Below are 15,010 nucleotides of genomic sequence, written 5' to 3'. Positions count from 1 at the left end.
AATCTTTGAAACAGCGGAACACATTCCTGGTAGAGCCAACATGGCCGTGCAGGAAAGTGATATGATTATGATGTATGTATGTATACATATATTGGGGCTTATATACATGACATGGGGTATTGTGTAGACAAAATAACTATCATAAACGTAGCGTGATGGGTTGCATCATCATCATATAAGTGATAAGAAACTGCCACAGGGGTATAACTATAGGTGGCGGTCGGTGAAAAAGAAAGCGCAAGCGTCAAAAGAGAAATGAAAGAAGCAACCTGCGTTTGATTAAAGGAGAACCCATTCGCTACCCCTCTTGATAAACTTATCAAGCATTATACCAATGTCGTTAAGCGCAAATCGGCATATGTAAAAGCCAAAGAATTCAGCCGCGTGGCGAGTGCTGAGTTCCAACCCTACAAGTGTTTGAGAAGAGTGTCTCAAGCCCGGATCTTCAACTTGTTGGGCGATTTGGTCTAGCGAAAAGAATGACACTGCGTCAGTAGCTCCAATGGTAAGTGTGGTGGATATTTTAACTCACCCAAAACTTGAGCAGCATCACAAAGTCGGGCCAATGCACTCATGTAGTTCGCGTTCGGTCCGTTGAACTGCACTTGTGATATATTTCGACTGGCATGCTGAGCATTTGGTATTGGAGTCATTGGAAGTGAGCTTATTGTCAAATGGTCTTTGCTTGGTTCCTTTGAGCTAGGCATCGAGCCTGCACCAAATCCAGAATTCTTGGACCGTAGCTTCCGCCAAGAGCTCAAATATGATTTGCTTGGTCCGTTTGACACTCTCGGTGGTGGTGCATCATAGGTTGTGGCATCGTCGAGCGCCTGAGCCGCTTTAAAGAGAGGCATGGCGCCCTGAACACCCACTTCGCTGCCAATTTTCTTGGATAATGACATTTGAACCTGATCTAACACACTCTCAAATGTTTGCATCTCTTCCAAGACAGCGTCGGCGTCATACATGTCAACTTTGGATAGCTTGAGCAATGCTGCCGTTAGCAGGTCACAGTTCGAAATTTTCTCTTCGACGCCTTTGATTTTAACATTTTTAACACGCCAAACATCACGGGGAATGAATAATTTCGTCGACAAGTATCCGCCGCGGGGGTGTGATATAGTTTGGTATATACACCGCATGAGCCAGAATGGACGTAAGAGAAATGACTCAGGGCAAGGCTCTAACGGGAGAGGTGAATTAGTAGCAAGCGGATTGGGAGAGCCAGGGCTGGTTGGCGAATGAATGTAGCTGTCAAACAAATAGAGGCCGTCGCTTGGCAGCCCGCTGGAGACAAAATTGGCAGCAGTTGGCGTGGGCAAGGCATTTATTGAAGCTGTTGCAATTCCCTTTTGGAAATCCAATGTGGGGAATGCGTTCATCGAGGGTGTGACTGGGGAATCGGTATAAATATCTGGGTTCGGCACTGATACATTTCTTGATCGAAAGGGCAGGGTGCTTGGATGCGGCCTACCCAAATTATCTGGCGCCGAGGGCACCTTACCCATCGGCCGGCGAGATGGTGAAAGCATTTTAGAATTCCCATTGGTATCATCATCCTCAACTTGTGTTACTTCTCTAGCAAGGTACAAATTCGAGGATGTCTCTTCGTTGGCGGACCCAATGGACACGTCCCGCTTAGTCTGATTCACTGTGGAATCTATCGAGGAATTTTTGTCGAAGATACCGTTTGATTGTAGGGCAAGGCTCGTCAAATTCTCTTCTTTTTCTGGTGGTGCCGGGGCCCTTGAGGACCGGATCGCTCGTGTGTCTAAGGATTGAGAAATATCGGGATTTATCGACCCAGATCTTGAACGAGCGCAGGTCTCGATCTTGAGTTCAACCGTGGTCTGACCGGACATTCTTCGCGCGCGTACACTTTGTGCGTGAGCTGACCTAGAAGCCGATTGCGCCGAGGCCTGAGGGAAATCTGGCTCCTCTTGCTGAGTTGGACTCTGTTCGAAAGGAAGTGTATCATCCTCCACAAGGGGCGGTAGCGTTCCACCTGTTGCTATTGTGTTAACCGTAGCAGGGCTCTCCCAAGTGTTCCTCGGATGACCGCCCGAAGTAGACTGACGCGGAAGTGCCGACTTCGACTGGAGGTCAAACTCGAAATCATCCATGACATAGCCCCTAGTCATCTCTTCTAGCAATCGCTCCTCTTCTTCCGCTTCCTCGTCAAGATAATCTAGCCCCAAATCATTGACATTGTCCGAGCTGTCTTGATCCTGGGCTCGACGCAATCCCCGTCCCCGTGTCATCGCCACCTCGGCTTCTCGCTCGGCTTCCCTTACTTTTTGTTTCGCGATTTCAACATTGCGGCGAGCGTTCGCAAAAGCATCATCATTATCTTCCTGCGCCTCCGAACCGCTTGCAGGTTCAAACCCTTCATCATATGCAGCTTCCACCGCTGCGTCAAGAGCAGCATCGAACTCAGCTTCTGTACCATGGCTGTTGCGAGGGCTTCTTCTTCGGCGCAAGTATACAGACGACGCTTTTGAATGTGTCGACGGCGACGAAGAAGCGCCAGATTCATCTATAGTGTCCAGCCACGAAGTCGACTCATTCATATCTCGGGCTTGCGCGCTCAAAACCGATAGCTCCGATAACCGAGACTTAAGAGAATGCTCATTCTCTTCCAAAATTGATTCACCTAAAAATGCAGGAACGATGCCAGAATTCTCACGGTTGTGTGAAAGGGGATGTCCTTGGATAATAGCCTGTGCAGAATTCGCCTGACTCTTCTCAATAGACGAGGAATTTTGATTGTGCAAGCCATCATCTAGATTTGATGGGAGCAATGACTGACGCCTTGGAGGAATGTGTGGCTGAATCAATGCCTCTGTCCCTTCCAAAGCCGTCTCACGGGTAGTGGGTGATTGCTGTTCTAAGAAGCCGGGGTCTCCACTGGCAAAGCCATAATCATCCCCCTGAGCAGTTTGAATATATTCACCGTACGATTCTTGGCTCAGCGGGCGTTCAGGAAGCGCTTTGCTGTCGATATTCCGAAACGAAAAATCCATTCGCTGGAGCTCAGTAACTCGAATCATATAAGTGTCGCGCTGGTTTTTTATGAGCTGTGGTCCCACAACCTAAGAACGCGCCTATACTTACAATTTCTTGAAGTTTAAGTTTTTCATCTTCTCCTCCATTGCTTCGAAGCATCACTAGTTGTAGAAGTTGACATGCATCATTATACGCCTCCATGGCACCTTCAAAATTCGCTGCGTTATCGAGAAGAACAGCCGTGTTCGCCTTCTGCAGAGCTTTGGAGAGCATGGCCTTCTGAGAAGGACCTTGTCGCCGCTTATCATTCTCGCTGTAGGGGTAGTCAGAGGTTTGGTGGATGGAATAATCAGCTGGCACCTGCTCAATGAGCCTCCTTTCCGGTGAACCTTTTTGCCCTCGTGATTCATCCTGTACAAATGCCGATTCAAAAAGTGAGAACTCAGGCCGCAACAAAGATGGACCTGTCGTATTTGTGGATGATTTCGGCAGCGCGTTTAGTTCCACCAGGTCTGGCACTGTCGTCTCCATATGGCTCCGCTCAGTAGATGACTGCGAAGTATGATTTCTTGTAAATGCACCTTGGCCCTCTTCACTGGTTTGATATGGGAAACGGCCCTGGGGGCTAGTTTCTAAGCTCGGAATCTTCTTGTGCGAGATATTATTATCTGTAGCATGCAGTCTATGGGCACTTTCCTGGCGCCGATGATTCACAAAAGTCGGCGAAAAGTTGCTAGAGGTCGTTGACTGCGACCATCGGTTCAAGCTACCAAGGCCCCCGCGGATATTACCATCATCCGCGGCATTGGGAGAGCTGGCAAGTTGTCCGCTGGGTGGTTCCGACATTTTGAGTTTCAGCAGCCCAAGGTCAAGCGCATCCACTGTTTCTTGCGAGAAATCGTGTTCTGGACATGTAACGATTGCAAGAGAAAAGGCCTCCGAAGACGACTATTGGCAAGCAGAAAATTTGATAGGTATGAGCCAATCCTAAGCAACGCGCTTGATTTCGAGGCAACCCACTTCCGATGACGAAAATGAGTTTGGGGTTGCGGAATGAAAAGGAGTTAAGCTGGAGAGTTAATTTGTTTCGAGGCGTGTGGGGTTCTAGAGTGATTCGTAGCGTCTGCAGTCTGCAGGATGGTGACAGCTTCAAACGCAGCTATAGACGGTGATAATGGCAACAGCCGTCTGGCAAGAAAAAAAAGTTATTAGGCTGAGAGTTTTGACGGTAATAATAGCTAGAAGGGGAGAGTGTGGCGGGTGAATTGGGCTAATTCTCTGAAGACGGAGAGAAGGTATACGACATACTTCACGGAAATCGAGTCTTTCTTGCAATTATAGCGGTCAATGGGATTAGACATCCCGTGCTGAAAGGAGATCGTGAATGGGCGTGTGAACTGGCAGCGGCGTGTCCTCTCAACGGTTTCCAGATCGTTCAATTCAAGTGTCTCAATACGTCCCGACACAGCGGAAAGAGTTGTCAGAACGGCCCATTGCCTTCTGTGTTCAGGGATTTCGACAAAATATTTAGTCCTAGTTGGTACCTAAATCCTCGTACCAGCCTCGGTTTTAGATGAACAGCTAATGCTCGGTGCGTCGTTGGTATCTTTCGGTTGCAAATAATAATGGTTGTATCTCGCAGACACAACGGACTAGCAATAACCAAACGAAAATAATTAGGTACCCAAAAAGCGCATTTGTAGCAGACGTTTAAGTCTCAAAAGAACGCTGACATTCGGGGTCAAGACAGAAGTAGGTGATGGCGGTTGCAATACAATTCACAGACAAGCGAAAGAAAAGCAATGACATTAGTTTAATCGAGGGGAATTCTGCAAAGACGGCTCAGGGGGGTGCTGGGTGGATCCGAGGAAGAAGCACCGACGAGGCGGACTACTGTGTCGTTTGACTCGTTGGTTCTTCTCCGAGGAGGAGGTGGTGATGGGAATTATGTGGGGTCAATGCCACTCAATGGCCAAATTTCAATCAATGGATCTCTAGTTACGACTCGCCAAAGGAACCGTATACTCTTCTACCTCCAGATCAGACGAAGTCCTTAGGAAGCCTGGTAACTAAATGTTGGGAAATCGAATGAAAGGCCACCCGCACCTCGCACCTTACTATCGAACAAAGGCATCAAGCTGGCCAAATACATCCCTATTACCGGTAAAGTGTTGAACCCCCGGCCATAGTTAATGCCTAGGTTGAACTGACTACCTATGGAGTAATGTTACATGGCCATGGACTGCGGTACCTCTTTCTCTCTGTTTTCCGGTTATATTGGGTGGATGAACAGCTTGCCAACAATCAATGAAGATTGTCGATCCTGGAATACAGTAGTGGTTGTAGTCCAAATCCCTAGACAACCTTCACCCCGAATTATTCATTTGTTGGTGGAGCCTGACATTTCCTACTAGAGATGAATGTGTGAGAGACTGAGAGTAGCCCATGGGAACCTTGAACTATAAAGTGAAACCCATTCGATGCAGCGCTATCAAGGGTGGACGGTCAAGTAATTGGATAGTATGATTAGCTTTAAATCGAATTGTGATGTATAAAGACAGGAAACAAGTAAAAGCAAATAATCAGCTTGCGCCTTTATTACTGCATGAAATAAGCCGAGTGGATTTCGAATTACAGTAGGAGGAAACCTCAATTTCCCTTTATAAAAACCCTATTCTTCGCTCTCATCCTCGTCACTTGTAGCTTCAATATTCATTCGCGAGGGCCGAGCTCCCGAGAGTTCGTCAGTCAGGCCCTTCTCTCCATCGTCACCATCGGAGTTTGCACCTAACTCGACATAATCTGGTCGAGGGATCGATACTCCCTTCTCTTGCAATGCAGTTTCGATGTCAGGTAGGAGAGCTAACAGGGCGGAAAATTGATCGATTGGCAATGAAATACCCTTTATTGTGAAGCACTTAGAAACCGCTTCTAGGATAACTATGCAATTGTGGCTGCAAGCTTACCTTTTTCCCGGGAAGCTCTTCTCCATCCTTCTCGTAATATTCCCTGATGTTAACCATAACTTTTCCCCGAAAAGAGGATATGGTGATGCGACGCATTTTTGAGATTTCCCAGTAGCTATCGCCATTTGAGTCTTCTTTTCTGGTAGAAACCCCATGGGAATTACGGGAGCCAGTCGAACTAGAGAAGCGTGAAGCATTAGTCCTCGACTTCTTGTTAAGAGGAGCCCCGTCATCAACAACAAAGTTATCAGAGGCCTCTGAAACTCTCTTTCTAGACCGCGAAGTCATAATTCTTGGCCGTTCCTTTTGAAACTGGGGACTTGAAATGAATAAATGAAACGTCTTATAAGTTTCAGTCCGCAGTTATAGGATAAAGTTGTATGCTTTAATGACCCAGGAGGAGTATCTTAACCACGTGATATGTCAGGGACTAATGACCAGTCGATAATTTCTTGTGAATAGTAACGGTAAGAGGATAGAAGATCGAGCTACAGTTGGCAGAGGAAGAATAGAGCGGAATCACATGAACAGCACGCGCCGCCGTTCCTTCCCACAGTACTCTGTACGTATGGTTGTTGTAGCTGGAAATGGGGTTGGGACTTGGGAATGGCCGAATGAGTGAGTACGTGACTCGTTAAACTTCGCTAGGTTAGTTGGTAGTTGGTTAGTTAACCAACTTATCAACTGAGTATTATGTAAGGCTGACGCTCCACCACCGCCTTTGCCTTTATCCCCCCGCCTGCTCTAGGTATGCGGTCAAGTCTTCGCAAGTCAATGACAAAAAAATACCCCTCTCCACACACACACACACAAACACACACACATGGAACTTGATTAATTTCCCTTTCTCTCCTAACTTTTCCCTCGAATGTCCATAGTCATGGCGGAAGATACCTTGGCTGAATCAAATGGGGCCAGAACACCGTTACAACAGGTTCTTAATGTTTGGAATCGCATTCAGGTTAACAGCCCTATTTACAACTTTCTGCTTAGTGATGTGGACATATATTTCGCCGAAGAAGGCTCCTTCTCTGCGAGGCTTCAGGTCAGCGCTAAACATCTGAACTCCAAAGGCGGCTTACATGGTGTATTTTCTGCTTGTGTCACAGATTGGGCGGGCGGTTTGGCAATCGCTTCGTGTGGATTGCAGTCAACTGGAGTGAGCACCAATATCAACATCAACTATCTTTCTACCGCATGTGAAGGCGACTGGTTAGATATCAGAGGCTATGCCAATAAAGTTGGCAGGTCTCTTGCCTTTACTACCATAACTATCTCAAAAAGCACCAGCCCTGGCAGTACCACCCTAGTGGCTCAGGGGTCCCATACAAAATACATCAAAGCACGATAACCAATTTCAATCAAGAGCTTTTGCCTATACCCACATGAATTCAACGACGCCGCTATCTTCTTTGCATCTGGCATGATTCACATATACTTTGAGTGCCCGGATTCACTCGGATAGCGGATATCCATCTTTACCTATTAGCTGGGGACCTCCTGCTTTATTTATTAGGGGTTTCACAGTGAATAGCGGGTACATGTTCAGTCTTGCATTTAGTACTAGTGTAGCGATAAAAAGTAATAACCTAAGTAATGATATATTCTGAAAATCCTCGCGACATTACAAATCTGATTTTTGGAACGGCGGGTGAACTACACCTAGAATCGGTAAAGAGTAACTGAAGTACACCGTAGTGTAGCTTTATTCGACATCATTAGGATGTATCGTTATTACCTAACTATATACGGTGTACGGTGTATGTAGAGTAAGCAGGTCCAGCTTGCCCACTGGCACGGTAGATCATATACCACATATGGAATGACAATATATTACGTAAATACCATCGTCCAAGTTAACTAACGAACTAGTTAACTACACTTCAATAATGATCATGCTTCGCCTCATAACTACTACTTCGTACAGGATCACAGGGGCATAGAAATCCGCTTCACCCCCAGGCTTCTACATACTATTCTGCCGACCTCATTGAATGCATGCAACGCCCTGACGAATTGATTGCGGCTCATGTTCCGGTTATCTCATTCCAATGAACATGGACGTTTCAAACGATGCCTCGCACGAGTTCCAATCTGATCAAGCTCGACACGTCGAGCAACCCCCTTCCACTAACGCCATGAATTACGATATGGATGACCGATTGGTAAAAGCCAAGTCGAATGGCTTGCAGATGCAACAGCTGGCGGACTGGATGCTACACTTTCTATCAACATGCGGCAACGAATCGCTGCTTCTTGTTCTAGTTTGTCTTATGGGAGCTACATATATCATCTTGGGTAGACTTGGGCTACTACTCATTGGAGTAGCGCTTGGTATTGCGTTACATTCGTCGTGGGAGGGCGCAAGTAATCGTCATTCATCAGAAACCCTAAGCTCCAACAGGAAGCAGCTTTCGTTGAACATAGCCTTTAAACTCCTTGACTGGAAGAGCAAGCAGCACATTGCAATCGACCCGAATGTTGACAATGCTGGGGAGTATACTACGGAAAGCAAGTTGGATATGGATGTTAACTTATCCACCTCCCTTGGTCCAGTGACGGCCACCGCGCTACATTCATTAATCGAGGCGGCGGTGCGAGATTACGTGAAGTAAGAACCTACACCACATATCTTATCATACGCTTACCAAATTGGAAAGCTACTGGTATGAGCCGATTCTTCCGTCTGAATCAACGTTCCCTGTTTCATGCCGGAAGGTATTGGCTGATTTCGTCACCGCCATTTCCTCCCATCTCTACCGTAAACGAACGGCAGACACCTTCCTAGAATTTCTTACTAATTCGTCTTCTATGGTTATCGTATTTCTAAATGAGCTCTGCACGGCATTTGATGCAGCTGGTCCTACTATCACAGCAGAAGATGCTGTGCAGCGATACCTAGAATCGAACCCTGAGAGCAGTCTCTCGAGTCTTCTGGCCCACCAGCAACAAGGGGAAAAAATTAAGACCATGTCCGATGATATCCTTTCCAGATTCCTGGATTCCGACGCATACAACTGTATCCCGGTTCGAAACTTCCTTCGGGAAGTTCTAAGCGGGATTGTTCTTGAGTCGACGATCTCTAATATGTCACGGCCTGAATTTATTAATGGCTGGATTACATATCTATTTAGCGAAGGTGAATCCGAGATAATGAGTGCAATTGATGCCGGCGTGGAGGGGGCTCGATACCATGGCGTAACAGGAGCCAAAGTTTCCGGGGAAATCTCAGAAAATCTTTCAAGGACTACGAATGATGTTGTTGCAGAACCGGTTTCTCCATCGAGGATCCCGGGTTCGATGCTTAATAAAGTAGATCAAGCAACCGAGGAAGCCTTGCTAGAAGCCAAACGCCTGAGTGACATGATTGCAGCGCACAACATGCCCTATAATACCGAACAGACAACGCACGACAACATACAAGATGCAGATAATTCAACGCATAACAGCGGCACCCTTCCTAATGCCGACGTTGAGAGCCTGGCGGGCGAACGACGGAGTAGCGAAGGGACTCCGCCAGAATCCGAATTGACCGAAGGGATTCGGAAAGCACAAGAAGTCAGTTCCAGCGAAGTGAGCAGCTCAATAGCCTCGCCGTCTGTACAATCTCCAGGACTTCCAACGAGTTCCACCTCAGACAGTTTTGATATTCCACCAGCCTCAATTCTTCATCGCGCATCTGTAACAGTTGACGATAGTTTTGATTCCGGAGATACAGCGGTCCTACGATCAAAACCTACGTCTGACTACTTAATTCAAGTCGAGCCTTATTCTGGACGTTCCAGTGGGTGGATGATATTTAAGAAATATGCGGACTTTGAATCTATCCATGAGACTTTGGGAACGATAGCGAGATTGAATCAATTGCGTTTTGGTGACACTCATTCACTCATACCATCTTGGAAGGGACAAACGCGGCAAGCTCTTGCACGCGATCTGGAACGATATCTGCACGACGCTCTTCGACTTGAGCCCCTTGCCGAGAGTGTGACTATGAGACGATTTTTCGAAAAGGATGGACGGCTTGGTGCAGATACCACAGGTTCGTCAGTGAAACCAGGCTTTGCTTTCCCAGGCCAGACTACGTTTGAAAATGTTGGCAAAGGTGTCTTAGGCGTATTAACAAACGCACCCAAGGGAGTCTCTGGTGGCAGCAAGGCTGTTCTGGAAGGCGTCACTGGTGTATTCGGTGGAGGGGTCAACAAAAAGACACAAGTTGGCCCAGGTGTAGGCGGTGACAGTAGGGAATGTCGCGACTCGCTTCAGAGAAGCGCACCACCTCTGGAGGGTGGTATGTCAACCGGAAGGGGGGATTTGAGGGTAAGCAACGACACAGTAATCGGTGCGCTCCCACCTCAGCCGCAGCACTCGGGTGATACAAGTGGCCTCAAGACATCCATCGAGATCGCTCCTCTTACTGAGCCACTGAATACTCTCGTAACAACCCGCACGTCTCAGGAAAATGCCATTGATGGCCTTGGTGGTCGAGTCTCGCCCGCTGCTGCCTCGGTGCATAAAAGCAGCCCGACCGCCAGTCCTGCCAGTCTCACAGAAGAGAATAATAATAGCAGGGATGCCGTACCCACGGAGACCAGGAAATCCACAGAGATAGTGGCCACGCAGAAAGGCCAGGGAAGCCGTATATCGGCAGATGAAACGCGAATGGCAGTGGAACTGATATTTGCCGTTATAAATGAATTATACTCACTATCTTCAGCCTGGAACATACGTCGAACATTGTTGAACGCGGCAAAATCTTATATACTTCGACCGGGAAACCCAAGTCTAGAAACTATCCGCGGTTTACTGCAGGAATCCATGATCGACATTCATACCACAGACGAGGCCGTCGGGATGTATCTAACTAAACTGCGTGAGAATGCGCTGCCGACGGCTGAAGAATTGAGCGCCTGGCCGCCGGCGATGTCCAATGCTGAAAGGGAGCGTCAGCGAGAGGCCGCTCGCCGAATTCTTGTCCAAAAGGGACTTCCGCAAGCTATAACGAGCGTCATGGGAGCGGTAGCTAGCCGCGAAGCTCTTGGCAAAGTATTCGATAGTCTTCAGATTGAAGTTGTCGCTAGAGGATTTGTTTTTTCTATCCTTCTACAGGCGCTAAGGGCTGTGGTTCTATAGTTGCTGGTGAAGTTTTGGGCGCTACATGCATTTAATGGTAATGAATATATCTAAAATGGTGGGTTATTGGTGGTGGTGATACTTAATTAGTCGAGCCCATTTTATCTCATTATGAAACCCAATACTTTCACTATCTATTCTTCCAACTTACGTTATGGGCTGCTCGCCGGCCCACGGATGAATACGCTGATATATATCTTCGGTGAAAACATCCTTGTTCTCGTAAAGTTTCCGGGTCACGGTTTAATCGATACTCAATGGAGCAAATGGCTTGTCTTGGGATAATATGGTTAACCCATACCATGAACTAGCACAGCTGGGCGTTCCACTTATTATTTGATTTGGCCGCTCCTAAACTTGGGTACGCTTTCTGCAGAGCATCTGTGAAAGCATGAAGTGGTTGACATCTTCGTCTGACCAATAGCTAAGGTGGCTGGCAAGGCTTGCAATTAGAGATATATCGAATGCCCCCCTATTGCACCAAATTAGGTCATGTTGATATATGCGGCAAGGTAGAATCAGAAACGAGCCTGAACTTACTCCTGTATGCTATAATCAACTCGTCCGTTGGAGTTCAATAATCTCACTTTCTCTTCCTCACGTTTCAATTTTTTCAGGCCACGGTCCGTCTCCTGCAACCCCGGATCGTGCTCAGCCTTTGAATCAGTCGTTAGTTTCTCGCGTTTTAACTTCGCTTTTTGAAAACCCTCGTATAATGTCTCTATATCCGGGTCTATCAAGGTGGGACTTCGATTTCCCGGGTCACCGGCATCTGGTGGCAGCGAGGTACGTAGCCGTGCCTGAGAGCGGGTACCCGAGCGCTGTCGTGAAGAACTATCCTCGGGGCCAATACCAAGGCTGCGGTTCAACAGGCTACTCGCCACACCGGAGGTGAAGTTGGTCCATAGTGACCCGACACTTTGACCCACGCGACTACTGATCAATGAAAGGCTTTGTCCGGATGCGGTCCAGATGCTCCGTTTCACAGATGGCAGAGGCTGTGGCTTGAGCGACGACATTGCTGGAGATATCAAGGGCTCCATGCGATAGCCCACTGGGTCAGAAGGATGGAATATATTGTACAGCTGCCGGCACTTTGGAGTGGATACGGCGAACTGGTTCTCGTTAAGGGTGATTCCTGTGCCCAGAGTTGCAGACTGTCGCTTAAATCTTTCTTCTCCCCTATTGTACTCATCTCCCCTGATAGGATTCCCAGCAATCGTCTTGCCTTTGAGCATCTCAAATAGAGCTACCGGAGACCCTAAACAGAAAAATTCCTCACACTCAAAAGTAAATGCAGATGCACTAGCAGATGATTCGCCAAGATCATCTGTCTTCCTCGGCTCCACGTCTCGGGAACAAAGGATATCAAACAAAATTGCACTCCCCAGGGAGTGTCCACAAAGACTCACACTTCCATTGAAAGAAGGGTTCCGCTTCATGTAGAGTTCGATGATCCGGTTGCACTCTTGCTTGACTATAGCAGAAATCTGCTCACGGTGCTTGCTTTGATAGAGCAGCACGTCAATGGCAAGGTCAGAGATGAGGTTTCGGACGGCCGGGACGCTCTCAAGCGTGATGTCTGATAATGCAGGGTATACATCGTCTTCGAGCGTGTCTGCGTCTGCTAGGTCCAATTCCCTGCGGTTTTGCCCAACCTTTTTATAAGGGAATTCCAGCAGGTGCCTCCAGCACCTGGGCAGTGGTCAGTACCAAATAACGCCGTTGAGCCTGTGGTCCTTCAACTTACACAGGTAAAACTTGAACGCGACAATTCTTCTGTTTATCTGGGGAAGAAGAATTGAGGGATTGAAGGTCTGGCGACGCTTTATACACGCGCTTCATTGTCTTTCTGAGGACGTTCACATCGTGTATAAAGTTAACACTTTCTAACCGCAGGCCAAGTCGTTGACCAATTCCGTGTGTAACCAGGACTAGATGATCGATTTCTCTTTCCCTATCCTCATCATCCCCCTCTCTTAAATCTTCCATCTCCTTTTCCTCTTGTTTACGCGCCTGTTCTTCAAGATCAACGGAGCCCTGGGCACCAGCTAACGATGAAACGCGCCGTTCCAATGTTGTAATCGGTCTTGTCTCGGACTGAGCCGTGTCCTGCGGCAATTCCACTTGCGACATATCAGGTCCGGAAAGTTCTGGTGCTGTTTTGGTGCCTGCGTTTCCGGTTGGTGCACCTGAGACGTTGGGCCATGGTTCACTACTTGGTTTTTCATCGGAGTTTTTCTTATCTTGGGTCTCATTGTACCTCCTCGGTTCTGAAAAACCACGGACTACCCTGGTTCCTGGTACCCCACCGAGAGTTTGATAAACGGTTGTACTCACTCTGGACATAAAATCATCGCTCGTGAGCAGTGCTGTTGTAGAATCTTGGTATGTGACAATGTTATTCATGTAGGAACCGAATAAGCGATGTTTTCGTGTTTCACTGGCAGACGGAGGCGCTGAATTCCCGGTACCATCTGCATGGTTAGTGCGCGATTGATAGCTCGATCTCCTATAATTGACTAACCTTGCTCAAGGCTACTTGCTGTCGTCGAGGGCCGAGTTACGTGCAGGCTAAGCTCTACCGAGCGCCACGGTTTAACCTTCAAATAGCCTTCCTCAAGTTGCGTTGCAAGATTCTCTTCACATGGCTTGATTGTAGACCCTTCCTGAAAGAACCAAGTGCCACGGCGAACCTCATATACGGGCCCTACCCAGTAGGCTGGCCCCAATTCCCTCCGATTTATGTTCACATCAAAAAGGTAGTCTTCGTTGACGGGTACATTGATGGGCTCATCCCATGACTTGTCTGTTGGCCCGTCGCTATGTGTTTTCTCCAGCTCTATCTCGACCTTGCACAGTTGCTGGAATGCATGTTCGAGGGACTGAGAATCCTTCGGCGTAAAGGGGACAAATTTTTTAGGAGCGGGTAAGGGTTTCACATTTTCCTCCTTCTGATCTAAGAAAGATGGTTTCCATTTCGGCGAGTCTACTGCGTAAAACCACCTAGTCTTCAGAGGTGGGGAGTCAACAGGGTAGTGGCGTAGGCCAAGCCTGTGTCTATGGGACACAGTGTGGTCTCTTCCTTGGGACCTTTGGAGGACATCTTGTGTATTATTACCTCTTTTCGGCTCGCTATAGGTCTTTTCAGAGTTTTTGAGGGGTGATGATGTCCTTGAGCACGCCGTCCCTCTCGGAGCTTCTTTTGCCATTAACGCCGTGAATGAACTGACCGTGGCGCGATGAATGTGGGACGCAATGCCGACAGCGTGGGCTTTACTGACCAAAAATGAGTGAGAAGTTAACGGAGGAGCAGTGGGCAGTACGGTAGGGCGCCGCATTCAACCTCGATGGGAGAAAAAAGGGTTCATGCGTGCAAATGAAGTAGGTTTGTTTATAAGAATGAAGCGAGTTTCAGGAGGAATAGGTCAGATTGACGTCGCAATAAGGAAATGTTGTATTAATCAAGCTTCTCGAAACGGTGGACGTGTAAGTGATGTGGAATCTTGCGGGTGGTTTTTTTCTCTAGCATGCAGTAGGCAATACCGAGTAGGTAGTAGTAATGAGGAACACTGGAGGAGCCCCCAAGTTCTTGGCGCAAACTAAACCATCACCAGAACAGTAAATTCTCCTTGTAAGGTTCCTTCTTGGGCCTTCTTGACGTTATAACAGTATAAATTCCAACAAGGCCGGGCCACTTTCACCTGAGGCCAGTGCTCCTTCAACATCAAAGTGGGCGTCAATTTTGCTATGACGTAGTCTAATAAGCCTGAGAGGCTGACAGCGGAGGCAGATTTGATCGATGCCGCCCAATTACCCATAGTTAGTTAGTTAGTTAGCGATTACTCTTGGTCTTACCTCAGCCACCTGGGCAACTGAGGAACGCCTAGTTAGGTTAAGTTAAC

General features: G+C 47.7%; 5 protein-coding genes across 5 annotated transcripts; 2 read left to right on the top strand and 3 right to left on the bottom strand.

Annotated features, from left to right (window-relative positions):
- Window positions 1-279: 279 nt before the first annotated feature.
- Window positions 280-3,852, bottom strand: APUU_10813S (uncharacterized protein; the record flags this gene model as incomplete). Its single annotated transcript, XM_041704963.1, has 3 exons — window positions 280-467; window positions 533-3,062; window positions 3,115-3,852. The coding sequence occupies 3 exons, from the start codon at window positions 3,850-3,852 to the stop codon at window positions 280-282; spliced, it is 3,456 nt and encodes a 1,151-aa protein (XP_041550179.1).
- Window positions 3,853-5,677: 1,825 nt separating this feature from the next.
- Window positions 5,678-6,260, bottom strand: APUU_10812S (transcriptional coactivator p15/PC4 family protein; the record flags this gene model as incomplete). The annotated part of the gene is made up of 2 exons (XM_041704952.1): window positions 5,678-5,908; window positions 5,973-6,260. 2 exons carry the CDS (start codon window positions 6,258-6,260, stop codon window positions 5,678-5,680), a joined length of 519 nt encoding a protein of 172 aa, XP_041550178.1.
- A 580-nt stretch (window positions 6,261-6,840) lies between these two features.
- APUU_10811A (PaaI family thioesterase) lies at window positions 6,841-7,323 on the top strand (the record flags this gene model as incomplete). The annotated part of the gene is made up of 1 exon (XM_041704941.1): window positions 6,841-7,323. One exon carries the CDS (start codon window positions 6,841-6,843, stop codon window positions 7,321-7,323), a length of 483 nt encoding a protein of 160 aa, XP_041550177.1.
- A 700-nt stretch (window positions 7,324-8,023) lies between these two features.
- APUU_10810A (PX domain protein) lies at window positions 8,024-11,105 on the top strand (the record flags this gene model as incomplete). Its single annotated transcript, XM_041704930.1, has 2 exons — window positions 8,024-8,583; window positions 8,633-11,105. The coding sequence occupies 2 exons, from the start codon at window positions 8,024-8,026 to the stop codon at window positions 11,103-11,105; spliced, it is 3,033 nt and encodes a 1,010-aa protein (XP_041550176.1).
- Window positions 11,106-11,456: 351 nt separating this feature from the next.
- Window positions 11,457-14,317, bottom strand: APUU_10809S (DDHD family phospholipase; the record flags this gene model as incomplete). Its single annotated transcript, XM_041704918.1, has 4 exons — window positions 11,457-11,577; window positions 11,646-12,800; window positions 12,856-13,582; window positions 13,633-14,317. 4 exons carry the CDS (start codon window positions 14,315-14,317, stop codon window positions 11,457-11,459), a joined length of 2,688 nt encoding a protein of 895 aa, XP_041550175.1.
- Window positions 14,318-15,010: the final 693 nt, after the last annotated feature.

This window comes from Aspergillus puulaauensis, chromosome 1 (assembly GCF_016861865.1).
Source record: "Aspergillus puulaauensis MK2 DNA, chromosome 1, nearly complete sequence".
NCBI lineage: Eukaryota > Fungi > Ascomycota > Eurotiomycetes > Eurotiales > Aspergillaceae > Aspergillus > Aspergillus puulaauensis.
Note: the sequence above shows the minus strand (reverse complement) of the source record. Positions and strands in the feature narration are given on the sequence as shown.